Source organism: Panthera leo, chromosome D4, assembly GCF_018350215.1.
Source record: "Panthera leo isolate Ple1 chromosome D4, P.leo_Ple1_pat1.1, whole genome shotgun sequence".
Classification (NCBI taxonomy): domain Eukaryota; kingdom Metazoa; phylum Chordata; class Mammalia; order Carnivora; family Felidae; genus Panthera; species Panthera leo.
The window spans coordinates 90,909,550-90,936,442 of NC_056691.1; the positions used below are offsets into that span (position 1 = coordinate 90,909,550).

The window sequence follows — 26,893 nt, forward strand, 5'->3', positions numbered from 1 at the left end:
AGGTGGTGCTCATTTGGCACATGTCAAAACCGTGGGCCCAAGCAAGGAAGCCATGCCCTCCTTGACCTTCATTTGATAAAGGTGTGTGAACCCCTCCTCTGTGCTGGATCCTGGACCATGCTGGACAATGGGAGGCTGGCAGGGTGTGCCACTCAAAGTCACTAAGCGTCCTCCCTGGCTCCCAGAAGGCTCTGTGGGAAAACTGGCCCAGATACGGGGCACAGGGGGAATGACTCAGTGGCAGAACTGGGTGACAGTCCTAGAGTCCAGAAAAGGCCCATCCTACCTGATGCCTGAGACATGGGTCCAAATATGTGACCCTCCCCCTCCCCGCTTCAGTTTGAAAAACCTAAGGACCAGCAAGGAGCTCAGAACTCCCCCAAGCTGACCTGTCTCCGTGCAGAGGGCTCCCCTCCCCAAGTTCAGTTGTCCCCCCTTTCACAGAGCTGCCCGCCTGCTCCTTCTCCCTCCCTCTCCCTCCTCTTCGTCCCTCTCTGCCTCTCCCTCTCCTTTTGGATGTCAGAGGCTCCTGGCCCACACTGTAAACTCTCCAACAGACGAGAGCCACGTGACAGGAACAGTGAATCAAAACCACACACTTTTATTAAGCAACAGGACTTCGAGTTCGACTTTCATCCAATTCAAATAAAACATTTTCTTCCTTCAACTGGCAGCTTGACATCTGAACGTATGTTCTCCAAATGCAATCTCTGTAAGGAAGAGGGGGCTCGGGGGGTTCTGGGGGTGGCTGGGGCAGCTGGCATCGGTGCACCCCTTGCGTGCACAGTGGCACACGGGGATAACAGCTGTCGGGTAAAGGGCCTGCCCCCCCAGGAAGCCCAAGTCCTCGGGCCATGGCCACATCCGGCACATCCGTGTCCCTGCACCCCAGGGCGCCCAGCCCAGAACCAGGCTTCACAGGCCCCGCACGGTGGTCCGGGCAGCCCCCCGACACCAGGCAGGGAGCAAGGCTAAAGGCTAGGGCACGAATACCCACGCACAGACGCAGGGGCCGGGTGCTTCCTAGAGACTCGCCCGGGGCTCTGGAATCCGAGCACACGGTTGGTGCCGACCTGGCCCTCGGCCAACCCCGGCTCCCTGCCTGCCTCGCCCACTCCCCACATTGCAGCAGAGGGCCCCGCCGCAGGGTCCCTGCGAGCACGAAGGCCCCTTCGGTCCCAGGGCCCGCCCTCCTCCGCAGACACCTACACTTGGTTAAAACCAGTTTGCCCACAACCCCCCGAGTGGGTCTCCACACCAAAAAAGGTGCCCCTCTGTGCTGTGGGTGCATGTCTCAAAGGGCAGGGATCCACCCATCCCCTGCCCCACTGTGAGAAGGGGACACTGAGGCACGGGTGTTAAGGCTCACACTCTGAGCCTCACGGAAGCTGGGTCAGGTCTGGGCCCGGGTCCTCATCCAGAGCTCCTTCCAACCCGCTGTGACCTCTTCCCTGCACACGTGACGGTTTGTTTCTCAGGTGGGGAGGGCGCCAATACCTGTGTGCCCTTTGCAGAGATCCCGGCCCCCAGTGAACTTACTCCTGCTGAGACCAGACACCACCTCAGAATCTTTCTCCACCCAGAGCTCCCAGCAGCCACCACCCAAAGACTGGGCGCCGGCCTGCCCCTTGACTGGCCCTGCTCTGGTCCGTAGTGTCTTTCAGATGTAACGCGAACGATCACGACTTTGTGACGGTTGTGAGAGCGTTTTCACGCCGCCTGCTGTGACGGGAAACCCTGAGATTCACTCCGTGTGCCCCCCTCTTCCTGACGAAGCCTTTCTCGGCAGCTGCTGGCGGGAGATGCTGGGGGGCCTGGATCAGAGGCCCCCGCTGCCCACAGCCTCGGCCCCTCGGGGGCCAGGCTGGGCCTTTCGGAAGCTGACCGCCAGCTCCGTGAGGCTGGCCACAGGTCAGAGCTGCCGGTGGGTTCCCTGACCCTCTGGAAGCATGGAGGGCACCCCGGGATCTTTCCCATCCAGCTGCCCTCTCAGGTGGGGGAACCCTGACCAGGAACCCTCAACCAGCCTGGCCTTGACCTTGGAAGTCTGCTGCCCCCTTCCCCGGAGGCAGCCTGGCAACCCCCAAACTCAAAGATTCATGGCTCGCTTGTAAGGTCTGGAGTCGTGTGAGGGGGTGTGTGCGTGCACGTGCGTGCGCACGTGTGTGCATGGACACACGCGTGTACGTGAAGCGCAGAAGGTGACCTCTGCGTGACCTTCTGGCCGGGGTGACAGAAACAGAGAGCTTCCGTCCTCAGGGACACTTGGGAGAGAGCGAGGGGACATCACTGCCTGCTGGCCCCAGGAGGGTCGAGCGGGGAAAGGACACCTGCCAGGCTGCGGGGCTCCCTCTGAGGCCTAGAGACTCACATGCCAATGATTCCGTGTTCCCCGTCAACAACCGATCCTGTTGCTCAGCTAAAACCGACGGCCGGGTCGTGTCTCTAAGGCACTGACTACGTGTGCCGTGGTGCCTGCTCTTTGCCGGGCGCTCCTGGGAGCCCCGTGCGTCCTGCACCCGCGGCCTCCCTGCCCCTCACCGCCCCCTCAGGACGGGGACCTGGGAGCTCAGCCCAGCTGGGGCTTCTCCAAAGGGGTTCCGTGGAGAAGGCCGACACGCCAGGCTGCCCCCCCCAGATGTTTGTTAAGAAAGGGTGTACGGGGTTGTTTCAAAAAGTAGTCCCAATGTAGTAAAACCCAAACTCCCAGTGTAGTAAAACCGTCTCATTTTACAGACGAGGAGCGCGAGGTCAGCGGGGTGGGTCCCCTGGACCTCAGCGGGGGAAAGGCTCCGGGGTCCAAGGCCAGGAGTCCTTCCACTCTGGGGACCACAGCGCCAGGTCTGTGAGTGCCTGGCTGCTGCTGGGGGCCCCCTGGCCGTGTCTCTCCTGAGCCTTCCCACAACCCCCACTCACAGATGGGGAAACTGAGGCAGCGCGACCCGAGAATTTTCCAGAGCCAAGAAGGACCCAGTGTGTACTTACTCCTCGCCCCATGGCATTCCACCAAGGTCTCACAGTTGAGCCACGGCCACCTCCCCAACAGCAGCGGCCGGAATCCACGGAGCGTTCCCATGCTGCACTGCGTTCTCCCCCTGCAGTCCCTGGCTTCCCGTCCCCCAGAGTGACCCTGCGTGATGCCTTTTCACACCGTGCCCCTCCCCCCAGCCCCCCAGTCCCACCCCAGCATGGACTGCCCCCTCCGTCCTGCCCAGCATGGCCCCGGCTCTCCCTCGGCCCCGGGAGAAGCCCTCTCCCTCCACGGAGCCTTGCCTGACTTTGCCCCCGGGGAACCCACAAAGTCCTGCACAGTGGGTAAACCCCCGGCCCCGATTCCGCCCGATGGCTCGGTCCGCGGGGCCCAGCGAGGGGGCAGCCCCTCCATCCGCCCCCAGCCCCCCTCTGGGAGCACGAGGCACACGCCCCTGGACTCACGGCCTGACAGTGGGTGACATGCCCCCCACCCTCACTGGGTCCCTACGGGGTCACGTGTGGCCCAGCCCCAGCCAGGCAGCTGGCCTACCAAGGGGCCCAAGCCCCGGTCCCCTCAGCAACAGCCACCCGATCCCTGGGCTCTGGTGACCCTGACCCCCTCCCCATGACCGCTTCCTCACCGTGGCTCCTCTGTGCTCACGTGGGTGCACTCGCCCTGTGTCTCCGTCTCCCCCCCGTTTCGCAGACGCACACACTGAGGCTCAGAGAGGCGGGGTCCCTCTTGCACGGGCAGAGCGGGGGCTCCGGAGTCGCTGTCCTGCAGCTGCCACCCGAGAGCAGCCCGGCCCCCGCGGAGTTCACGTGGAACGTCCCGCTCGTACGACAACCGTGGCTCCGCCCCGGCCTCAGGACCACCCGCTGCCCCCGAGTCCCCATCTGGGCCCCGGCCCACAAGTGCCCACCCTGCCCTGCACTCCCGCTCAGGTGCGGACCAGTCTTCCGCTCTCATTCGCCTCTCTTCTGTCCCACCCAGCAAGGTCAGCAAAGCCGTGCCGAGCCCCGAGAAGCTCCGGCCGCGGTGCCCGACGGTCGCTACGGCCGCTGGGCTCCGCTGCGCATCCTCGACCCCGAGGCGACAATCAGGGGTCCCGCTTCCTGGCGAGGACGGGCCGGCGGCAGCCACTGGGACGCGGCGGGGCGCGTGTTGCCCTTGGCCGCGGCCGAGCCAGGAGCGTTTTGCTGAGGGAGCCGGTTGTGCTTTTGCGATAATGAGGTCTCATCCGGGCTGCGTTTCTGCTTAGGAGCTGAGGAAACTGCAGGGTTTTCGTTGGAGAGCTTTGCGGCCGTGGGGGCCGCGGAGCCGGAAGCCGGAGTCTGCCCAAACGGGGGCACGTCCCCGCCTGGCGCATCCGTGCAGCTCAATCGGCTGAATGTTTCCCTCCGGTCCCGCGCCGGCTTCTCTCCCCTCCTGTCAACAAAACCGCCTGAGCCACGGCCCTCCTCGTCCAACCCAAACAGGCCCCGCGGGGGCCCCGCCACGCGCTCGGCTCTGCCCGCGGGTCGCGTAGTCGAATTTCAGCCAGAGCCCTTCGTGTTCGGAAGCGGAGACACGCAGATAATTTGAGAAGGCGGACGCTTCTCGCCCGAGACTGCCGGCGAAACGCTCGGCGAGCGGGCTGTCCCCGGAGCCAAACCGGGAGGGAAGCTTCGACCTCCCGGCTGCCGGCCGCGGGCTCCGGCCACAGACCGGCACCGCCCCGCACGGGCCACGGGGTGCGGCCACCCGCCGCGTGGACAGCCACGGGGGTCCCAGCGCGGCTCTCCAGGCACGGGGGAGGGAGGCCGGCACCCCGGGGTTTCCGTCCCGACCCACGAGGCGCCGAGCCACGGTTTGCTCGCCTCGGGGGAAGCGGTGCTGGGCCTGGGGGGCCCCGGGAGAGCGGAGGCCACCCCGGCCCCTGTGAACAGGAGGGGGTAGCACGTACTGGGACCAGGCACACGCACACAGCGAGCACCAGGCATGCGTGCAGGCGTCAGCCACGATCGTCTACCCTGGCCCGGCGCTCCTCCCCCGGGGACCCTGGCCAACTCCGACCACCCCGACCCGTGCACAGGGGCCGGGGGAACCTGGGGGGCCCTCCTCACGAGCCGCTTCCTCGGTGCCCCGGGAGGCACCACACGTGAAAGGCCACCGTATGCCCCTGTTCGAGCCCTTGTGGCCCCAACAAGTCACATTTAAAACCCTGTGCGACACCGCTGACCCGTGACTCACACGATGGAAAAGGCAGGCCCCGAGCCAAAGGAGGTCGAGATAATTTTTTCCATGATTTTCGGAGGACCCGTGGAGCCCGAGAGCGAGTTTAACACTATGTGGGCAGGTGTTAAAGAAATATTTCCCTGTGCTGCCCCCCAGGTGCCGCCTGGCCCGTGGCCCAGCCGTGACCATCCCCGCTACGTGGCCACCTCCGGTCCCGATCCAATGGTCACCTCTGCCACCCGCAGGTACTGCTCCAGGGTGTCTAGGTCCCGTCTGCACACACACACGTCTCCGCGACAGGCCAGGGCACGGTGGCCCGGGGTGGGGGGTCAGGTCTCAGCCTCGTCAGACGCCGAAACTGGCCGAAGCGACCACAGGGTCAGATTGGTGACCTCAGAGAGGGCACACCACGTCCCCAGACCGACAGGCCGGCAGAACCAGAGGCAGGGGCCAGGACGACGGGCCACGTCCTCCGTATCCCACCACTCTCTGTAGGGCGTGGCTCTCACACCCTCGCCCACCAGCCGTGTGGCCCAGGACACCTCGCTCTGGGCATCTGGCCCCCAGCACAGCCATCCGCCACCTGGGCAGCCCACGAGGGAGGCTGTCCCGTCCTCCCCCCTCCGGACCCTCTGGGGCAGCGAGCCCGCCGCCACTGGGCCGACCACGGGGCGTGGGGGACCTCCGAGCCCGGCGGGCGGCACCCTGCGACAACCTGCACAGAAGGAGCGTGGACCCCGGGCACCGCGGCAGGGAGGCGCAGGGCGCAGGCCGCAGTGGCCAGGGCGCTGGGTCCTTCCCTCCCCGGCCGCGGGGCCTGAAGCACGATCGCTTCATCCCTCCGGGCCTCCGCGTGTTCATCTGTGAGCCCCACCGGGCAGGAGCGTGCTCGGGACGAAGCGTGATGGCCTGTGCGGGACACTCGGCGGGCCTGGAACCCAGTGAGGCCGGGACAGGTGAACGAGGGCCACCACCGTCACCACCACTCTGCTCTCACTCGTTCAACCGGCACCCCCGTCCTGAGGCTGACGGACCCAAAGATGAGGGGGTGGGCGTCTCCAGCCTCCACCCTCAGGCTTTAATGCTGCCTCGGGGGGCAGCCCAGGTGACGTCGTCATGAGCCACCACCGAGGGCTCAAGGAACGCACCCCGGAAGGAGCGGCCTCAGAGCTGGGCCCAGGCAGACGAGGTCCAGAGCCTATTCGGGTCCTCGCTCGCCCACCAGCTCGTCCCCACGCCCCGGAGGAGACTCTCCACCCTCGGGCACCAGCTCTCTCTCTCCCCTGCCTCGCCAACCCTAGGCTCAGGCCCCGGGTCGTTACCTCAGCCTCCACCGGGCACGGCCCGCACCCGCGACCACCCCGCCCTCTGTCCCGAACGTACTAAGGTGGCACATCACACCGTGGCCCCTAATGGACACGCACACGCACGTACCCCTCCGCGCCCCCCGTAGGAAATGCCTCGCCACCACGCCTCTCCACCCCGTGCTGGTGCAGCTGGTTGTTTTGAACCCAAATACAGAAACACTCACCCCCGATGAATTTCATTTCCTTGGTTCCAGAGCACGGTCCCAGCCCCAAAGACCTTTCTGAGTCGTACGCTGTCAACCGAGAGAGTCACCTGGGGTCATGTGTGGCAGTCAGGCCTAACCGGGGTCCCTCGGCACGTCCACAGCCGTCAGAAGGTTCTCACTTGCACCCAGAGCACGCACATCCCTGCTGCGAAGGTTGGGGGGGGGGGGGGGCGGGAGGGGGGCTCAGGGGCCGGGCGCTCCCGCACTTGAGAAAACTCCGCACCCGATGCACCCTCACCCCCGGCTGCCGGCTGGTCACCCCCAGCCCTTGCTCAAGGGCGTGGTTAAGGGCACGGACTGTGGGGTTGGCCGTCGCCGCACAGATGCCGCCTGGAGAGGCCGGGAAGATCCGGGGCCTGAGATGGCCGGGGCAGGAAGGAGGAGGGTCACTCTGAGTGGGGCACTCAGGGCCTTGGGGCCACGAAGGCCGGCTGGAGGGTCACCGCCAGAGGGAAGTTAGCAGGCAGCGGTGCCGCCTAAAGGGACCTAAGGGACAGGGACGGAAGCCTGACGTCAGAGGCCCGACGTCATCTGAGGATCAGGATGCCCTTCGGATCCAGGAAAAGGGTCCAGACTTGGGCCCAAAGTCTGGCCCCGCACTTCTTGTCTGTGCGACCTGGGGCAGGTGGCTTTACTTCTCTGGACTCTAGGTACCCCGCGAGTGCTGAGGAGACAACGCCACGCGTGTCCTGGGCTGCTACGAAGGATCGTCAGGGCAATTATCAGGATAAGACCACCGGCAGCTAGGGCAGGAGGCACCTTCCTGGACGCCGGGAGGGACGTCACTATTATCTGCTTTTCCAAGCGGAACAGAGGAAGCACGTTCGGAGGCACAGCCCCTGCCCCATCTCGGGGCCTCGGGTTTTCTGAACAAGCCTCCTTGCTCGGCCTGGTGCCTGGGCTCCTCCGATGCAGAGGCCCCCAGCACCTGTGCCTCCCGGAGCCGAGAGCTTCCAGACGAGTCCGGGGTGACACGGGCAGGGAATGCGTCTGCGACGGGCTTTCCACGTTCTCGGAGACGCAGACTCGGAGGCCAACCACCGCCGCCCTCCAACAAACGCTCCTCACGGCTCTCAGAGCCCAGGGGTCCCCCTAAGGCTGGGACACGCGCTCAGGAAGGGGGTACCCCACAAGCGCACGCGTGGACCCTCCGGCACTGGAGGCTCTTTCTCCGAAGGCACGGTCCGGATACAAGCAGCTCACCCCCCACCGCCGAGGTCGGGGGAGTCTCACAAATCACGGCCACACGTGCGCCCGCATCTGGGGCCCTCGGAGAACACCTTGGAGACGGACTGATGCCCAGCGCTGGGGGCTTCGTCAGGCATTACCTTCGCCACTCACAAGCCTGGTGGCTCCATCTTCCGCCCTGGGGTCCCAGGCCCACCCGAGTCCGTGCGCGGGGTCCGTGGGGGCCGGGGCGAGGCGGAAGCTTCCCCACGCCCCCCGACAGCTGGCAGCGGCCAAGAAAAAGACCCCCCGCACACAGCGGGACCCCTTTGCCCTCCAGCTGCCCACACGGGCGGCTCCCCAGCTTGGGCAAGGGGGCCTTCCTGGGCCACTGCCCCCCGCTACCTGCGTCGAGAAGCATCGGCCGCGATGCCCTGCGCCTCCAGGAGAGCCACCGATGCGCCTCCCCTCCCCTGATGTGACCTAGCCCGTACCCGCGGCAGCACCACAGGTGACCGCGAAATGACATTCGCTCCCTGGAACCCTGGTGCCGACCCTCCCCAGGGACCCACACACCAGAAGGTCATCCCACAGGCCAGGCTCCCAACATTGCATCAGCCCCCTGGGCCCGGACGGGGTCCTGCGCTCACGGTTTCCACGGAACAAACTGAAGGCCTCTCCGGCCAGGCCGCAGCAAATGCCAGGTCCCACAACGTGGGACAGAAGCGAGACCCGTCCGACCCCGCGGGGTCTCTCTGACCCCTCCTAGTACGCCCCCCACCGCCACCCCCGGGTAGAGACACTTGCCCCAGCTGCTTGGCTCAACAGGGACCATGAGAGCAGCCGGCATGACCCAGGCCAGCTTCAGGGGCACATCCTCAGAGCCCGGTCCCCACCCCGGACACCCCGGACCCCTCGACGCGCAATCCCACATGAGAGCCCCTTGGCGTGGCCATCAGCCTGAGACCCACCGCCCCCTTGCTCCTGCCAGCCTCCGCCAGGCAGCCACCCCACCCGCCGCCCAGCTGGTCACGGGCCCCCAGCCTGCAGGCTGCTGGCCACCAGGCAAGAATCCAGGCCCACGCCTGCCCGCTGCCCAGCTCCTCCTGGACCTGAACCGGACACAGAAATGTACCCCAAACTCCCTGCGCATTGTCCTCATTGGCCAGTCAGGCGCCCAGACAAGCCAGGAGCCACGCACAGGACTGCCCCTGACCACCCGCTCCAGCCGGGAAAACCTTAGCAGCCTGCCTCCTTGGCCAGCCTGACTCAACGTCCCAAGAAAGCCTCAGTGTGAAACCACGCCCAGGGACTAGCTTGTCATTACCCACACGGGTCCTACGGGAATTGATGGGCGAACCCCCTTCCGTACTGGTCTGGGTAACGGGCTGAATAGCGACTCCAAAAGACAGCTCCAAGTGTTAATCCAACCCCCAGAACCAACGGGGTCTTACTTGGACACAGGGTCTTGGCAGATGTAACAAGGTTAAGGCTCTCGAGATGAGACCATCCTGGATTAGGGTGGCCCTGAATCCAGTAAGCGTCCTTAGAAGGAACAGACAGACGAGAAGAGGGGAAGGGGTATACGCATGGAAGCAGAGACTGTAACGGCGTGGCCAGAAGCCAAGGAACCCCAGGGGCACCAGGAGCTGGGAGAGGCAGGAGGGACCCCCACCAAGGTCCTCTGGAGGGACCACAGCCCTGCCGACACCTTGAGGCCAGACTTCTGGCCTCCAGAACCGGGAGAGAACAAGTTTCTGTATTTTTAAGCCACCAAACTGTGGAGACTCGTGGGGATGCCAACACCGCTGCCCTTCCGGGGATCAGGGAAGGTCCCTGGGAGGTGGGGGGAGCTGAAGACCCAGTCAAGAGGCCCTGACCTTGCTCGTTCATGTCCCCCCACATCCCGTGGGGTCCGCCCGAGAACCGCCTCCGGGGGCGCAGGGCTGTCCCCTCACACAGCCGGACAGCAGGGGGGGCGCTCCCAGGAAGAACCCAGAGGGTCCCCAAGGATTGGGCGGGAACGGGAGCGGACGTGCTGGAGGGTCCGGGCCCTTCCAGGCTCCACCTGCTGGACGCCCGTCCAGGACATGCGATCTGCGGTCAGAAAGCCTGGGTTTGAGGTGCCCTCTCCCCCAGGCCCTCGACCTAGCCCTGGGGTCTAGCCTGTCGGGGGTCATGACGGGCTAAGTCAGAGCGGCCCGCACGGTTGCACAGCTCGGGCTCCGTGCAGAGGCCAGGGGGCCATGTCTAGGGCGGCCCGGACCTCGCTCTGGCAGCAGGGGGACAGAGCCGCGGTCCCCGCCGGGCCTGACACTGTGGACAGGGGTAGGGGGCAGGGGCACTGGGCCCTCAACACCGTCAACCAGTGGGGACGTGGGTGGGAGACACCGGCAACCGCCAGCAGAGCCGGGAGCCGCGGGCGGGTCCCCTCCCACTGCGTGTGCGTCTGCCCACCTGGCGTCTGAAACCCAACGCGGATTTGGCCCCGCCAGCCCCACAAGTGCGCCCCTCCCGGCCACCTTCCAAGGACAGGAAAAGCACACCCTAGGACGTGTCCGCGGTTCCGCTCTGCAGAGACATCTGGGTCGAGACGACGACGCCACGGGGAGGCTGACAGAAGCGGCATGACCGAAAGCGCTGGTCAGGGAGGTGCCTCGGATCCAGCAGGGCCAGGCGGCCTGCAAACGGTCGCCAGGGTCACAGGGCACGGGGGCCCCTGCCGGTTCCAGCAGTCCCAGGCTACGCGAATGGCTCACCCCGCCGTCCCTGTGGCATTTCTTCACTCTCTGACTCCCCCCTTGCTGCCCCATGACGAGTCTGGCGGCTCCAGAGGCCCCCAGACTGCGGTTTCCCCAGCCCTGGGTCCCTCGCCTGCGCCCCTGTGGCAGGTGACGGGACGGTTGCAGAGCTCACGGCTGGGACAGCGAGAGCCAGCGCGTGGACCCGGGCCTCAGACGCCAAGCCCGGCGAGATCCCGAGGCCAGCAACCGCGCGCACGGAGGGAGGGTGGCTCTGTGCTCCCCGGAGGAATCCCAGGCCACCCTGGGCATCGCTGGGGAAGCCCTGTTCCGCGGAGGCCCCGCTCCTGCCCCGGGAAAGCTGAATTCCAGGAAAGAACATGTCAGTGGAAAAGCCAGGCCTCTGGAAAATGGGAATCAGGGATGAGGTAAATCGCTGGTCTTTCCAAATGAGAGGCAGGCAGACAGACGGGAGGACCGTCACCCGGGTCTGATGCCATCTTCCTCCCGCCGGCCCCTGGAGCTTTGCAGAGAAAGCCCCAGTTTACAGCCTGTTTGGTCTCGTTTCCCCCTTGAAACATTCAGCAGCTTTAAAAGCAGACTTGGCTCCTGGCCCAGAGCTCACTGGCTCCCTGTCCCCTGGGGCGGGCCTCCCTCCTGGAGACGAGGGTCCTCCTACCACAGAGGCCCTCCCCGACCCCTGCTGAGCCCCACCCCCAGACCCCTCCTTCTGGAACAGCAGCTGAGCTGAGGGTGGGGAGGGCCATGCTGGGCCCTCCGCACGGTTCAGAGACGGGGCCGGGAGGGTGCTGGGCAGGTGGGGCAGCCTGCAAACCCAGTTTGCGCTGGCCCTTCCTGGAAGGTTCCGGGGTTTCACAGACCCCACAGGTCAGGGGACTCCGATGTCCTCGGGGCCCGTGTGGGGCCAAGGGAACAAGCACCCACCAGCATCGTCGGGGCCACCGGGGGTTCACCCCGGCTGGGGAAGGTCGTGACCCAGTTTCTGAGGACCCAGTTCTGTTGGTCGGGTCGCTAAAGACACACAGGGGCTGCTGGGAGTGTGGCACCTGCTGTGCATTGCGACAGCATCCTGTCAGATACTCTGGGCAACAACAGATCTGGGGGCCGGCCCTGCTGCGCTGTAGCTTTGCTGGGTGACCTTCTCTAGGTTATGCAGCCTCTCTGGTGCCGGTGTCCCCGGAGTGGCCGGGCTCGATGGGAGGGCAGAGCACGCCGGCGGGTGATGTCGCGGGGCCTTGCTGGCCAGTGCCGACCTGGCCGGCCTCCCTCCCAGCTCTACCACTGAAGGAAACAACCACTCCTACCTCCTACCAGTCGCACTCGCTCCCCCTGGCACTCTTGTGTGTGTTTCCAAACGCGCAAAGCTCGTTCCTGAGCCCCGGATGAAAACAAGACTTTTCTCTGCACGGGGAGGCCGCAGCACCACTCCTCTGAAAGAACAGCTCCCCAGCCCCTCCCCACAGTGGGCCCTCGGCCTGCCCGGCACCCACTCCACCTCGGGGGACAGGAGAAATGCCCCGGGACCCCGGCTGCCTGCTGGTCCCAGGACACAGGCACATCCCGGGGAAGGAAGAGGACACGGGACACAGAACTTCCCAGGAATCCTCTGGAGGACGGTGCCCCCGAGCAGCCCCGTGGGCTCACCCTCCTCCTGAGAACGTGCGGACAGGGACCTACTAGGTGGGTGGAAGGCAGTGGCCAGGCCAGCCCGCCCCTGACCCTTCCCTAGGGCCGGCCTGGCCAGAGGACTCTGCCCGAGAGGCGAGGACAGCAGCCGGCAGCTCACGCCCCCAGGGCACCGAGACGGCGGTGTGCAGGCAGGGGCCAGCGCAGGGCCCGGGGTTCAGGCCTGCACGCCCTCGGCCGGCCCTGCCCAGCTGGAGGCCCTGGTCTCTAAGGCAGGAGTCCTGGCACTGAACTTGCCAGGGGGGTCTGGAAAAGCGGAGGTAAGGGACAGCTCTCGACCCCGAGCCGCCACACAGGGAGCACACTGGCTGGTCAGTGTTGACAAAGGGCCAGAGGGCCTCGGCACGGCCTGGCCTCTGACGGCCCAGGGTCCGGGTCAGTGTGGTCCGCCGTGGCCTGGCGGGTGCAGGCATTTCACACAGATTCCATCCCAGCGTGGTGTCACTGCATCCTACGGTCCTCACTGCGGAAGACAGGTCACGTTTCCCAACGTGAGCAAGTCTCCCAGCCGGGAAGGTCCGGGGGACCACCTCCCGCAGAGCACGGACACCTCGTGCGTGGCCCACGAGCCCTCGCGACCCCGGCAGCCCCTCCCGCTCAGAACGAGTGCCACGGCAAGGGCTCCTGAGCTGCCGTTGCCACTGAACACAGCCTGTCCTCAGCCGCGCCGCGAGCCCCACACTGCCTCACGCACACGCGTGACAACAGGGTCGACCGCGGTGCAGATGGGGATCCCGAGTCTCGGAGGGGCCAGGCAACTCACCCGGCGCCCCCCAGCTAAGTGAACGGTACAGCTGGGACCCTGCCCCCGCCCTGGCCCCGCCCGGCCCTTCCCGACGGCCGTGGAGTCTCAGTATTTCGTGTTCCTGAGCGCCTCTGGGCTCGGTCAGGATATCAAGGAAGCAATATTGGTTTTAGGATCTTTTTTTTTCTTTAAAGAGAGATAAAGGCTGTTCCCGAATCTCTACGCCGTGAACACACAAAGGGCACTAGAAATCACCAAGAGTTTGCCCGGCACAGAAAAGCCACCGCACGACGAGTGAACTCAAACGCACGCGGTCACTGCCCTCCCTTGACACACCTTCCCGCCTCCGGTTATCCAGAACTTCCTAACCAACCGAGAAATGGGTAGTCCCAGCACCCTGGCTCCCCATCGCCCAGCGGGCACCCGCACCCAGGGCTCCGATAGGTGAGCCCAGGGAAGCCCCCCCCGACACCCCCCAGGTGCCGCTACCGGGACCCCATTACACAAACGAGCGTCCTGTGGCTCATCTGCTTTACCCGGGTCCTGCCACCAGCAGGCAACCTGAACCAGCGACAGCTCAGCCCCAGTCTGTGTGGCCCCCGTGCCTTTGATGCCAGCTCCCCAGGGGACCCCACAGCCACCTCCCGCCCGGCTCACGGCCCCGGCTGTCTCGCAGTTCATCCCGGGTTTCTGGGCAAGTCTGGTCAGAAATGCGCCCAGAGGGTGTATCTCCGTAACTTGCAGAATCTGGCGGTTCCAGCAGGCTCCGGGCCCCACCCCGCCCTGCCGTCCCGGGACGCACCCCGCAGGGCCCCCGGACCCGCCTGCACGCACTGGCTCCCCGGCCTTCCCTCTGCGGACCCTCCCGCCCCATCCTCCCGTAGAGGCCGCCGTTCTGGTCTTTCCTTGCTGGTGCATCGCGTCCGACGCCCCTGGGCTCTGTCCCCCCTCCGCACCTGCCTTGGCGCTGAACTAAAATCGAGAACAAGCAGCTAACGCTCATCGAGCGCTTCCTCCGAGGGACACAGCGTGACACGCGCTATCACGTGCGACCTCAGGCCACTCCTGCCGCGGCTGCATTCACGATCCGTGACCCCAGTGCACGGACGGGGAAGCCGAGGCCGGGAAATGCGAGAGCCACTTGCCTGAGGCCCCAGATCCAGCGCACGCGAGAGGAGGGGGCGTGGCCCCGGGGAGCCTGCAGCGGGCTGGCCGCCGTCCGTCCCCGAATGTTTTGCGGTGATGCCACACGCCCCGTTATGACTTTACGGAAGGATGACACTTTTGGAAAGTCATTCTTCGCCCGCTCAAAGCTGCAGTGTGACCACCCTCCCCGCCGGAAGAGCCTGGAATCGGCAGCAGACGGCACTGCCGTTGGCACAGAAACGGCAGTGGCCAGCGTGTGTGCTCTCGCCCTCCGGGGGCCCCCACAGAGCCCCGGATCCGGTCAACGCCCGTCCAGCCCTGGGCGGCGGGGTCTCCAATTCATGGAGCAGATGCACCGACCCAGAGACCCCACCTCAGGGGGGAGCACAGGGGTGGTGGGCACAGAGCCGACCTCTCAGTCGCGGCCAAGTGTGTGAGCAGGGAGCTCACGCTGGCGCTGGGGAGTCCCGCCAGGAGATGCTGCCTCATCCTCCCGTCTCTGGGGGCCCCACGGGCGAACCCCGAGAGCTGGCAAAGCCCTCAGAGACCATCCAGCACGGCCGTTTCCAAACACGCTCCAGCCACGGGGCCCTGGTGGCAGCTGAACCTCCCCCCGCAAAAAGCCCAAGCAAAACATAAAAGAAAAGACGTCCAGCGGAGGGGTCCTGGCTGTCACGTCGCCCAAGCCGGAGGGGCCACCGGTGTCCTGAGGGCCTTCTAGAACACAGATCCCAGGCCTGCTGCCCCAGCACCTCAGGAGGCGAAGCCCGAGCGTCTGTGCTTTAAAAGGTCCCCAGGTGATGCCACTGTGCTCCCCCGGGGCATCCGGAAACCGCTGGTCACCTGCCCCTGGTCACCAGCGGGACAGAGTGCTTTAACGCCCTGACACTGAACCCCCATCTGGGAGGACAGAGATGCAGAACTCCGTGGGATGCTCCGCTCAGCCCCTTCCCCGTGCCTGAGGCGCTCTCCCGGAAAGCTGGGCTCCAGGCCGCAGGTGGCACGGTTCGTGCCTTCCGGCAGCTCCCGTGCACCGGCCTGGCTCTGGCCCCCAGTCCACCCGGTCACAGCCGCCCCCTCCCCAGAACGGCCGAAGATACCAGAAGGCAGGGCCGTGCACGCGTCCACAAGCCTCGGGCCCCGCTCACCGAAGCCCGTGTCCTTCCCAAGCCTGTCCCCGGACCCCCTGGATGGGGCTGGGGACTACTGTCCTCAAGGGGCCTCTCCGCTCCCACAGGCCACAACCCCCCCTGGGACAGTAGAGGCTTCGGCCGATGGAAGCATGGCCGTGTTGGGATGCCAGCGTCCCCGAGGAGGAGCCGGGCAGCCGCGGCGGCCATATCCAGCAGTGACGACCCGCCAGCGCTGGCCCAGGGGGCGCGTGGGCCGGCCTCCCCTCCCCCATCTCACCTCAAACACTTCCTCATCCAGGATCCGGGTTCCAAACACGATGATGCCGTTGACGTCGATTACGGGGTGGTCGCTGCGGTCGAGGGGCTTGGTGGTCTTCTTTTTACAATCCAGGATCAAGGTGACGTTCTTCTTGTGGATGCTGAGAGCGATCCTGTGCCACCTGCAGAGAAACAGACAGCCCAGCGGGTGAAGGGGGCCTGTGTCGCGGAAGGCCAGCAGAAGCGACCCTGCGGCAAACGGCCATTTCCCGCACCGTCAGGGCGGGGCCGGGCAGCTCCGAGCTGAGCCTCTGCCATCAGACCAGGTTGGGTGCAGATGTCGGCCACACGGCGTGGCCCTGGGAGGTCCACTCGGGCCGTGGAGGTCTCCACGTCTCTCACTTCTCACCAGGTCAGCTGTCTGCACCCGTGAGCTCCCTGGGAAGCCCCGGGCACGGGCTCTGGAACCTTCCGCGGGCTCTCCAGCGGGTCAAGGGCAGGCAGACACAGTGGCCCTGCCTCGCGAGAGCCCCCCGAACCCTCCGGCAGACTGCGGGCTACTGGAGAAGACAGCGCTTGCAGGGGAGGGGGAGGATGGGTGGGCCTGTGTGAAGTTCTCAGCGACAAGCACAGGGACCACATCCCGAGGCTCTTCGAAGATCACGCACAGGGCCTCAGATGTGTCAGCCACTGACGAGCTGACTTTCAAACTACCAGGGTGTAGGTATGCCCCCAACAGAGAATTCTGGAAAGACCTGTCTTTTTTGTTTTGTTTTTTTTTTTTAAATCGTGTGCTCCCTCCTCTGATGTGTCTGTGTCCTTAAGGGTATCTTACATCTTTTCTGGAAGGAGTCGGGTATAACCACACAATTTTTTACGTCCCTGCTGAGACCAGGAGCCTGGCATTTGAGATACTTTCGTGCATTTTACAAAGGGGAAGCAGAGAGGCCCGGGGAGAAGAAAGGGTTCCCCAAAGGCACGCAGGGCGACCCGAGACCAGGACCCAGGCCTCCAGACTCGAGCCCCGTCCTCCCTCTGCCTGGCGCCCGCCTGGGCGCATCTGGCACTACCCTGCTTTTTATAAAGCGCGTCCTGCCGTGAGGTCCCTTAGCAGCCAGCAGGCTTTCAGCGGCCTGCCCTGACCCTCCGGCGGGGGCAGGGCTGGGCTGCCGAGCGGTGCCCACTTACTTGCCATCCGACAGGTTGATGCCCCTGAAGAGGGGATAGTCCTCTGGCCCTGGTTTCCCTGTGTGGTCCTCATAGAGGAAAACCGGAGAGCGGCCCATTTCCAGGCCGATCTGCTGGATGCCCTGCTCATTGTAGATGGAGACCAGGAAGGCCTGGCTGCCTTTCTTGGCTTTCACAGTGGTTAGAATGGAGAAGTCCTCAGGAAATGAAGACGCTGTAACAGAAGACAGAGGGAAGAGGGCAGTCAGGAAGCACTCAGCTGCACGCAGCCGCAGCTCTGCAAACAGACCAGCTCGGGACCTGGCAACTTCGGACGCATATGGTGGTGCACAGCCATCTGCTACCCATCTGCCCCTTGATCAAACTGTTCCTGCAGCCCTTCCCTATCACCGCGTGACCGAGCCTATCCTCTTTGAAGCTCAGTAAAGGCAAACTTGATTGCTCCTTCCAGCTGTGAGCCTTCAATGTCATCTCCTGAGTTCCTCAACACATCTGCGTATAAATCCTAATTAGAACCTCCTAGAATGTCAGCTTCCTCTGAGCAGGGGCTGTTCCAGATGCATCACTGTTCCTAAAGCTGGACCTGGCAGATCGTGTCTCATTTAGTGCCTGCAGGAGGGAGGGAGGGGGAGAGAGGGCAGGGGAAAGGAAGGCGAGAAGCAGGGACCATACTTTTTGCCATTTCCTGGTTGATATGCAAACCAGAAGAAAGGGAGAAAGAAATCAAAGGACTTCAACCCAAACTTTTAAAAAAGAAAGAAAAAAACCAACCCTGTATGTTAATGGCAGAAAACACACTTTACACCTCAGGACGGAAACAACACAAGGTCACTGACAGCCAGACCCACGCAGCCCGCTGAGTGCGCGCAGGCCCGCTCCATGTGCTCCCGACCTCCCCACTCGCACGCGCCACTCTCTGGCCGCGACAGGGGCACAGCCCGCAATTCTGCACGGGGCCCGAGGCGTGGAGAGAGCGTGGCTGGTCCCGACACAGGGGAGCCACGCAGAAACGCTCTGCGGAACCGGCCAGAAGGAGCGGCACCCGGAGAGGTGTGGGCACCCACACCCTGACTGACGGGGGCGGGGGGTGGGGATGGGGGTGAGAAGCGTCACGCGGGGCTGTGGACCCGGCTCACGGACCTGGACGCGGAGGGACTCTGTTATCAGACCCACCGCTCCTTGGGATGGCAACCCGGTCAAGCAGCCGCCCCAAGGTCCAAGGGGCGGCAGGGCTGGGGTGGGGGCCGCGTCCAGCCCAGAAGCTATCCGTGAGCGCCCTCTGCTGACGGAAGAGCTGCATGGCCAGGCCACCGCCCCCGCTTTTGCTCACTGGAGCACAGAGCTAGCTGCAGGGTAACATGCTGGGGACAAGGGGACCTCCAGGGCACCAGGCCAAGGGGGGGAGGGGCGGGCAGGAAAACTGCCTGCTGCAGCCTCTGTGACCTTTGCAGGACCCAGGGTGCGGAGATCTTGCCAGGGCGAGCCAACAGGAAGACGCTGTGGCTGCTTCGACCGGTGAAACCAACCAGCCCCCAAAGGCCAACTCAGGGAGGTTGGGGGGGGGGGTCCCAAGGTGGAGACAGAGGGCAGACGAATGACTTCCTTAAGGGATGACTTCCTTAAGTCATTTCCTGTCTACTTTGCTGAGGCCCAAGGGCACTGGGGCAGTCTGAGTATACAGTAGGAGTTTAATAAGGGCATCACTATTAAACTGAATCCTCGTTCGCCAACAGCTCCCGGACAGGATGTTCCGCTGGACAGAGGCTGATCCGGAGGCCCAGGCCCACCAGGAGGGAAGGTCTGGGGGGAAGGCGAAAGGGGGTGGGGGCACATTGTGACACCCCGCCCCTGCTTTGGATCCAGAACATGAAGGGAGTCTCAGGGGCCCCGAGGGTACCAGGTGGAGGACAAAATGGAGAGGGGACCCCAATCCAAGGCACAAGAACAGAGGAGGGGGCCCGTGATCATGAGGAAGCGTGCCATGTTCCGGAAGCCTTCAGAGGGCACAGTGTGGATGTGGCCGAGCTGGTTCTGTGGACGAAGGAGCCCCTGTCACTGGGGACCCAGGGCAGACGCCCGTCCAGGACGTGGGGGCAGCCTGATGGGACACACTGGTCTCCTGCCTTCACGGGGCATCCATGATGGTATCTTCTAGGGTCTCGGGCCTGTCTTCCTTGACACGGTGTCCCTCCTGCAAGCAGAGAGTGGCGAGGCCCGGGTACCCCCAGGCAAGCAGCGCCGCCCGGGTACCCCCAGGCAAGCAGCGCCACCCTCTCCGGCTTGCCCCCCAAAGCGTCACAGCTCTGGGCTCTGCCTTAATCCCTACAGACTGCTTACACGGCATCAGGGCCACCCAGGGCCAACTGCCGGGACAGGTCCCCGCTTGCCGTCCCGGGTCCACTGACCTCAGGACCCAGACCCCCGGGCCCAAGGAGACGAGGAAGACCTCTGAGGGTCAGGGAGGACTCTCTGTCCGGCTAGCAGGTGCACACAGCACCAGGCTGCCCGCCTGCGGTCCCCCCCCGACGGTACCCGGGCTCCCCAGAGAAGCCTGCACTGCGGAAGGCTCGTACGTAGCCGCAGAATAAATGAGCGGGCGAGGCGGGCACCCGGGTTAACCCGTGTCTGGCCCACGCTGGGGGAAGAGTCCCCACAAGGGCTCCCAAATACCCGCGAGCCTTGGCCACCGGCTTGTGAAGGGGCCACTGCTCCCCAGAGGATCCAGGTGGCCCGCTGCAGACAAGTCCGGGGCCTTCTCCTCACGGAAGTAAATCACCTGGACGTCGACCTCCCTCTGCTCTAAGACACGCTTCTAACCGTGCACGTGGCCACCGGGCCACACGGCCGGCCCAGCTGACCCAGGCGTCTCCGAGCAGCCACACCGTCCCCCGCCCCGGGAGGCGGGCATCACAGCGGAAAGGACGTCCGGCGTCGGGCTCACTCAGAGGTTCCGCGAGAAGGGACAGAAGCCGTGTGCTTCCTCACATCCGAGGCCACGGTCACAGGACACGGACCTGGGAGAACGTCCTTGGGCCGCTCTGGCTGACGGGGGTCAGCAAACCGCAGCGGCTCCACACTCAGAGAAGGGACCCCACAGAAACCCCTGCTCAAATCAGCCCGAGGCAAGTCCCCAGCTTTGTCTGGCTCTGTCTGGGCTCTTTCGACTCCACAGGCTAATCGCAACCAGAGCACCCCGTCAGAGCGTTTAAACGCTAACCGTGTAATCAAGTTACTAATTGGAGAGCTTAGGGAAAACGAGGGCTTGAAAACTATGCCGTGTCTTACTCCTGACTTCAGACCAGACCTCCGATAATTAGTCTCTATTCCGAGGTCCACGCCATCTCTCTGACGTGACGTAAGGAGGCCGGGAAGACAGAAGGAAAGAAACCCCAGGAGTCTGTCGTGACAGAGACCCCCCCGAGCCGGGCGTCCGGCAGGCTACCTCCCAGGCAGCCCACCTGGCTTCCCCAGGAGGCCTTACGCGGGGACAGCATCACACACGCTCCGCGCGGCCGCCGGGGGCCTGGGGAAGCCCCCCACCGCTCCGCCTCGAGCCTTTCTCTGGTCCCAGCCCCCCAAGTCTCTCTAGGGCAGGGGACGTGGGGCAGGATGTAGGCAGCTTCTGGGCGAAGTCGAGAACGAGGGCGATCCTAAGACGCATGTCTAGGCTCAGCCCCAAAGGTGAGGAAGTGCTCCCGGGATGCTGGGCACGGAGGCCCCTGCGGCTGTCTGCCGGGAGCACGAGGGGGCCCTGACCCAGAGGTGGGCTCCTGACGGTTCCGCAGGGGACCCGGTGTCCCTGGCTGACCTCATCTACCCAGAGCGACCTTCTTGTAAAGGGCCGACCCGGCCTCTCTCAGGGACAGCCTTCTAAGGGCCCACGGATTAAAGGCCGGCTGAGACCCAGGGATCCAGGGAGCAGACAGCAGCCCCCGGAAGAATGTGTCCCTCGGGACCCAGGGGGGACACGGGAGCAGAGACACCGCCATTTGTCAAAGGGCCGCCCAAGGTCGGGGTCACAGCCAGGTCACCAAAAAGACGACGCCCAGTCTTCTAATAATTACAGAGCGTCTCCTAAGGTGAACGGATCCGCCTGGCGCCCCGGCCCCTTTCGGACCCGAAGCGAAAAGGGCTCCTTTAAGGCAGGGGGAGAGCTTATCAACCGTCGGCTGTCTCCCCGCGGCCAGATAAGCCCAGAGGGTTGAACTCACTCTGGGGCGTGGGGAGGGGGCGCCACACTGGTCCGCAGCCGGGGGACCGGGACGACTCGGATGCCACGTCTTAGCAGCCAACGGCGCTCCCCGTGCCGGGCGCGTCATTAAAAGCAGAGGCCTGGTGCTTGGCAATCACTCCTCATTAAAAGCCTGCACCCTCTTGCTGGGAGCCGTGATGCCCGATTCATGCGTCTCTCAATGTCACTGCCCCCAATTAAGCCTCTGTGTGTGAGGGCTTCCTTTCCCATGACCCTGGCTCTCTCTCCACCTCACCGGAGAACCGTCCATCACCTTTTTGCACCTGGGGTCCTGGCAGTCTGTCTACAGCGGGAGATACACCTGCTTGGAACAGCGAGGGGGACGGACGAGGCCTCACGCCCCCACCTTCGGTGGTGAGGGCTCATGTGATGGCTGCTGGGTTTTTTCACTATAACCAGCTCAAACCGGCCTCCTCAGAAGAGCTTCCTGGAAAATCAGGGGTGCTTCTCCCGCCACATGGGGTTCCAGCTCTGCACCCTGGCGGGAGGCAGGAGGGGAGAGCCACGCCCTCCACCAAAACACACATCCCCTCACCACCACCCACCAGTGAGGACACACACGCCTGTCTCTTACCAGGATACAGCTGCTTGGTAGGTGCACTGAGCTGAGCATCTTTCGTGACTCTGTAAGCGACATCTGGGCCTTTGGAAGATCTCCGTGTTGCACAAAAACCTGTTGTCTTTGTTATTCCGTCAGGCAAGTTGTGAAAATCTAGAACCTTCAGGAGATCTGCTGGCTGAGCTGAAATGGCAAAGGAAGGGAGGTGTGGGGTTAGACAGGCAGGGAAGGAGCAGCACAGGGCACCCCCACCTTCCCAGGAGCGCCCGGAGGGCTCAGGGGAATTGGAGGCGGCTCAGAACCAGCTCAGACGCCGGGTGCCGGGGGGACGTGCACTGTGGCCCCCAGAGCCGTGCTCCCGGCCCGGCTTCCGCCACGGGAACGAACCCTCGCCTGCCCGGCTCCCTCGTCCACCGGCAGCTGCGGGGCCGGTGGGACCCCCCTGGTGGCGGAACACAGACTGACCGTGCGTGGATTCTGCTGGAGCCCGCACACCCCCCGCGCCCTGAGCACGTTTTATCCCCCTTGTCACCCGATTAACACATCATTCTCCCATAACTGTTTACAGCAAAGATGCAATTCCCGCTTGCCCCCAGAAAAGACCTCTGCCTACAAGACAGAGCAGAACCAAGAACAAGCGAGGAGCAGGTCCCTGCCTCCCTTCTGGAAAGTTCCTGGCCCTCCGGCGGGGGCTCCTCCGAGAAGGGCCGCGGTGCCCGAGGGCCTTCGGGCCCGAACGTGGCCTCCCTCCTTCACATCAGAAAGAGCAGGGACCTCCAGGCTGCGAGGACCACAGGCTTGTCCACACACCTGCCCCAAACAAAGGCGGCTCCCTATGGAAAGCTCAGCTCACGTTACTGCAAGGGGCCCCGGGAGTCCCCGCGGAGAAAACAAACTCCAACGTAGAGTCAGAAGGAAAACCTTAAATTTCCTCACTGCGTCCAGCCCCTGGACAAGTCCCTGGGACAGGCAGAGTCACCGCCCTCTGGGAGCCCAGCTGCCTCGAAGATGACACTTCGCTAAGGGCAAAAGGCGATCTTAGCTTAACCCCATCCCGACCTCCGGGATCCTGTAAGTGTCCTTCATCGCGTAAAAATCCCTTCGGAAACTTCCTTCACCTCTAACCCCCAAGATACAAGGTAGCAAATCAGACTCCAAGCGTAAAGTCCCCTGATACGCATCTGAAAGGTCTCATGACTGAGGGTTTGCTAAACAGTAATACGTGACCTTTTCCCAACAATAGTGAGTGAGCCCTCTCGGGGCCCTGGAAACCTTGCTCCCAAATCCTTTGGAGGCCTGTGCTGTCCCCAGCCCCCTCCCGACTTGGCGGTGGGTAAGCAGTGGCTTCTCACAGCTCTTCCTGCCCACGGACCTGTCCGTGTGCTTTAATAAAGCCACCTTTGCGCCCTGAAGACGTCTCGAGAATTCTTTCTTGGCCACAGGCTCTGAACCCCAACGTTTTCCACATCACAGCGGGCGATGCCCAGGTTAGGGGAGCCCAGCCCCAGCACCTCCCTGTGGGGATGGGGGTGGGGGTAGGGAGTAGGGGGTTGGCCCCGCCCCTGCCACCAGGCCAGTCAGGGCACAGCACCAGCTGGTCCCAGATGGTTGGTGCCCTGGTGGACCAGAGACTGGCCCAGGCCAACAAAGCTCCATCCTGGGGCTTTTCCTTTGGAAAGGAGGGATCCTCTCCTCTCTTCTGGCCCCACACACTGGGGACCATGAAGCAGGAGCTTCAGGCAGCCCTCTGCCAGGGCTGAAGGGACTGTCAGCAAGCAGAGACAGACTCCTGCCACACTGCTTTTGCTCCTGGATCAAGCTGTGCCTGAAGCCATCATCCACATGAGCCAATACATCCGTCCTTATGTTCGTAACAACTTGGATTAGACTCTGACACCTGCTACTAAAAACTCAGCCCCCACTGAGTGGACTCACGCAGGCTTGTCCCGGATCCTGGGCCCTCCTCAGCTACTCAGTTCATCGGCTCCCCAGCCTTCCTCCCCAGAGGGCTTACCACATGCCCGAAGCTCGCTCCACAGGCAAGTCCCACTTTCCTAACAGGGGTGGAGGATGTGGAGGTGAGAAAGGACCCCCAGCATCGGTTCCCCTTCCCGCATCCCAGGAACCCTGCAGCCAGCTGCCTCACTGGGAGCTCAGCATAACCACATGAGAGCGTGGGGGCCCCAGAGGCTGGGCAGCCTCAGTGCTTGCCCAGCGAGGCCCTGACAGAGACTCCGTGCCCGAGAGGGCAGGCCCGGAGGGGAGCGTCCAGGGCAGCGGCAGGTGCAGAGGGCATCCCGTGGGCTGCCCTCCCCACACGGCGACGGGCTGGGATGGGGGAGGCGGCAGCCCGGGCCAGGCTCCGAGAACACCGGGGCCGAAAGGAAAAGAAGCTGCTTTTCTCCAGCACGAAGCACGCCCCCGCCCTCAGTTCCCTGCAAGGCACCACGTCACCTCGATCCCAGACTTGCGCCGCCAGCGGCCGTTTGCACAACTCAGCTTTGCCACAGACCCCTGTCGCTGTAACCAAGGAAATACAGGGGTGGGCGGAGGAAGGGACAGCGTGGGGACCCAGGACACTCTCGGTCCAGACTGACCTCCGCTCGTGGACAGGATCACTGCCTCTTGTGGCCCCTGTGCTTTCCCTGGGTGGCTCTCGGCTCCTGCCAGGACCCAGCCCCCCACATGGCGCGGTCACCCCCTCGCAAGGCGGGGGCGGCACCTCTGAAGCTCGCGGCCCTGGCGACCGTCCTACAGGCTGCCCACAACCCTTGCCGGACGTCTGTCCACTTGACATCGGGCTCAGGCGCTGGCAGAGCCCAGAACTGGACTTGGGCCGTGGGAAGGGACAGCCGGTGCCAGCCGCCCATTCACCTGCCACAGTGATGGCACGTAGTTCTGGCTCATCTCTGAAACTCGGTTCCAGCATGGGCGGTGGCCAGGGAAGCGACCAGAGATCCCGGCTGGGCTTTCGGGGCCCCCATCCCGATAGCTGGCCGTGCTCTTCCCAGATGGGCAGCTCGCAAACCTGTTTTCTCCATCGCTGGTGGGGGAGAGCTGTTTTCCAGAAGCCTCCGGGACATGTTCATAGGCCTCTGCTAAACAAGTTGAAAAGGCCACCAGACCATCCAGGCCCAACGCCACCCCTCCTCCCGGCCAGGGGCTCCCTGTGCCAGAGCTAAAAAAAAAAAAAAAAAAAAAAAATACTTTGAAGTTTTATAAAAGGTGTGGGAAGGGCCTGGGAGGCATCTGGCAGGACAGAACTTCCGTGGACTTTCCCTCCCGTTGACACAGCCTCCCTGTCAAAAAGGCAGTTTCTTAAGAAACCAAGGTCCTCGGTGCCTCCATGAGGATGAGAACACTGCCAGGAAACAGTGCTCTGGGGACAGGTGCCCGTTGGTTTGAGACCAGCATCACCCCCCCCGCCACCGTCCCCAGGGAGAAGGTCTTGAGGTCACCGCCTCGCTGAGGCCAATGAGAGGACTTCTGCCAGCAAAGGCTGCCCGGGCACATTCCCCGGACAGTCCGCGAGCCCTCCCTCCTCCTCCCTCCACGACAGCTGGGCGGGCCTCCCCCCTGCGCGTCTCAGCACCCCACGGAGACACAGAGGGAACTGGCCGCGTCTCGGCACCCGCCCAGCACCCGCTCGGGTGCCTGAGGCCGCCGGTGTGAAAACCAGGCCACCGCCACCACGGTGAGACCACGCCACCCTCGCCGCACGCGGGCCCCTGTGCGCTGGGGGCAGCGGGCACCCGCGTCCCACTCAGGCTCTGCGGAGCCCAGGAAGCCGAAAACCGCCTTCGGCAGACTCCTGGGCGGTCAGGCTCGGGGAGCAAGCCAGGTCCTAGCACCCGGGGGGCGGAGCCACAGGCACTTTGTGCCCAAAAGGCGGCACCAGGAGCCTGGAAAGGAACGCGGGACCGAGTGGCCTACCGACGAGCCGAAGCAGAAACGAACGGCCCGGATCAGGGCCCGGAGGCGCCATGGACACGTTTTACAACCGGTCGGCTGACTGGTCAACCAGCGCGGCCACCAACCACACGGGGCGGCTTCTGCACTTTCCACAGTCACTCCGAAAGCCATCTGCCCAGAGCCCCTGGGGACTCAGAGCCAGGGCGCCCCACGCCACCGGGGCTCCTGCCCCCGCCCCGCGGCACACTGCAGGGCGCGAGACCCCAAAGCGGCCCCCGGGAGTGACCTCACGCCCGGCACGCCCGGGGCATGCGCGGCCCCACCGCCAGCGGGCCACACGGACACCAAGCTGGCCAGCCGTCGGGGGAGGGGGGTGCTCAGAGCCCCCACGTCTGCCCAGAAGGCACGAGCGCGGGGCCCTGACGGTCAGACCCCCTGCACAGGGCACCTGCGTCCGGCTTGGGCTCAAGCTCCACTCCTTCTGTTCTGTGTTTTGCTTTTCGCTTTTCGCTTTCCCCTAAAGAGGCCACACGTGTTCTCAGACACTTGCTGAGGGTGAAGACCGCCTCTGAAGCCCCGGCTCTGCCCATCCCGGCCGGACGGTGCGACGGCTGATTGTTGCCCCCGTCCTGAGGGCTCGGGGAGGAGCTCGTGGGCTGTCCGAACCTTCTCCCGGGACCTGGAACCATCAGGTGCCTTTGGTTTCCACCAGGTCACAGAGGCCCTGTGGGAGAGGACCCTTTCCTCAGTCCTCCGAGTCCCGGGGCCCCGAAGCCAGAGCAGCGCCCTCCGCCACTCTATCACCAGGGAGCGCGCACCTGTGCCGTCCCGTCCACCTGCCACGTCTCCGGGACCCCGGGTCCCCTTCTCGGGCGACGGGCTCCTACCAGACCCCAGGCGCCGGGCGGCATGGGTGGGGGCGTCACGGCACCTTTACCTCATCGAAAGGTGACCATGAGCGCCGTCCCCCACGGTGACCGGCTCCATCGGCCCCTGGGCTCAGGGATCTCTGAGGACGGGCGCTGGTCTGGGCGGCTCTGTCCCTGCCCTGCGCTCACCTGCACAGCCCCTGTCCGCCCCCCTGCCTTCACTGGTGGCCCTCCTGCGGCCCTCCTGTGACACACGCGTGGAGCGCTGAAGGCCCCAGGTCCCAGACAGTGCTGCTGGGAGAAGTGGGGCACGCAGCCTGCGCCCTCGGCGCCCCGGCGGGGACGATCCATCCTTCCCGTAGGGATTCCATCCGCGTGCTGGGACTCCCCCCCCCTGCGCCCCCCCCTCCCCTGCCACCGGCCCCAGAACGCCACGGCTCACCCTCCAAGGC

General features: G+C 64.5%; 1 protein-coding gene across 2 annotated transcripts in view; it reads right to left on the bottom strand.

Moving 5' to 3' along the window:
• The window catches only part of COL5A1 (collagen type V alpha 1 chain), a 149,121-nt gene that overhangs the window by 91,557 nt on the left and 30,671 nt on the right, over positions 1-26,893 (bottom strand). For both annotated transcript variants that reach the window (XM_042914277.1, XM_042914276.1), the window contains exons 2-4: positions 21,676-21,843; positions 16,850-17,063; positions 15,681-15,843 (exon numbers count right to left, since the gene is read on the bottom strand). In XM_042914277.1, coding sequence (XP_042770211.1) covers positions 15,681-15,843; positions 16,850-17,063; positions 21,676-21,843 — 545 coding nt within the window. The remainder of the gene's footprint in view (positions 1-15,680; positions 15,844-16,849; positions 17,064-21,675; positions 21,844-26,893) is intronic.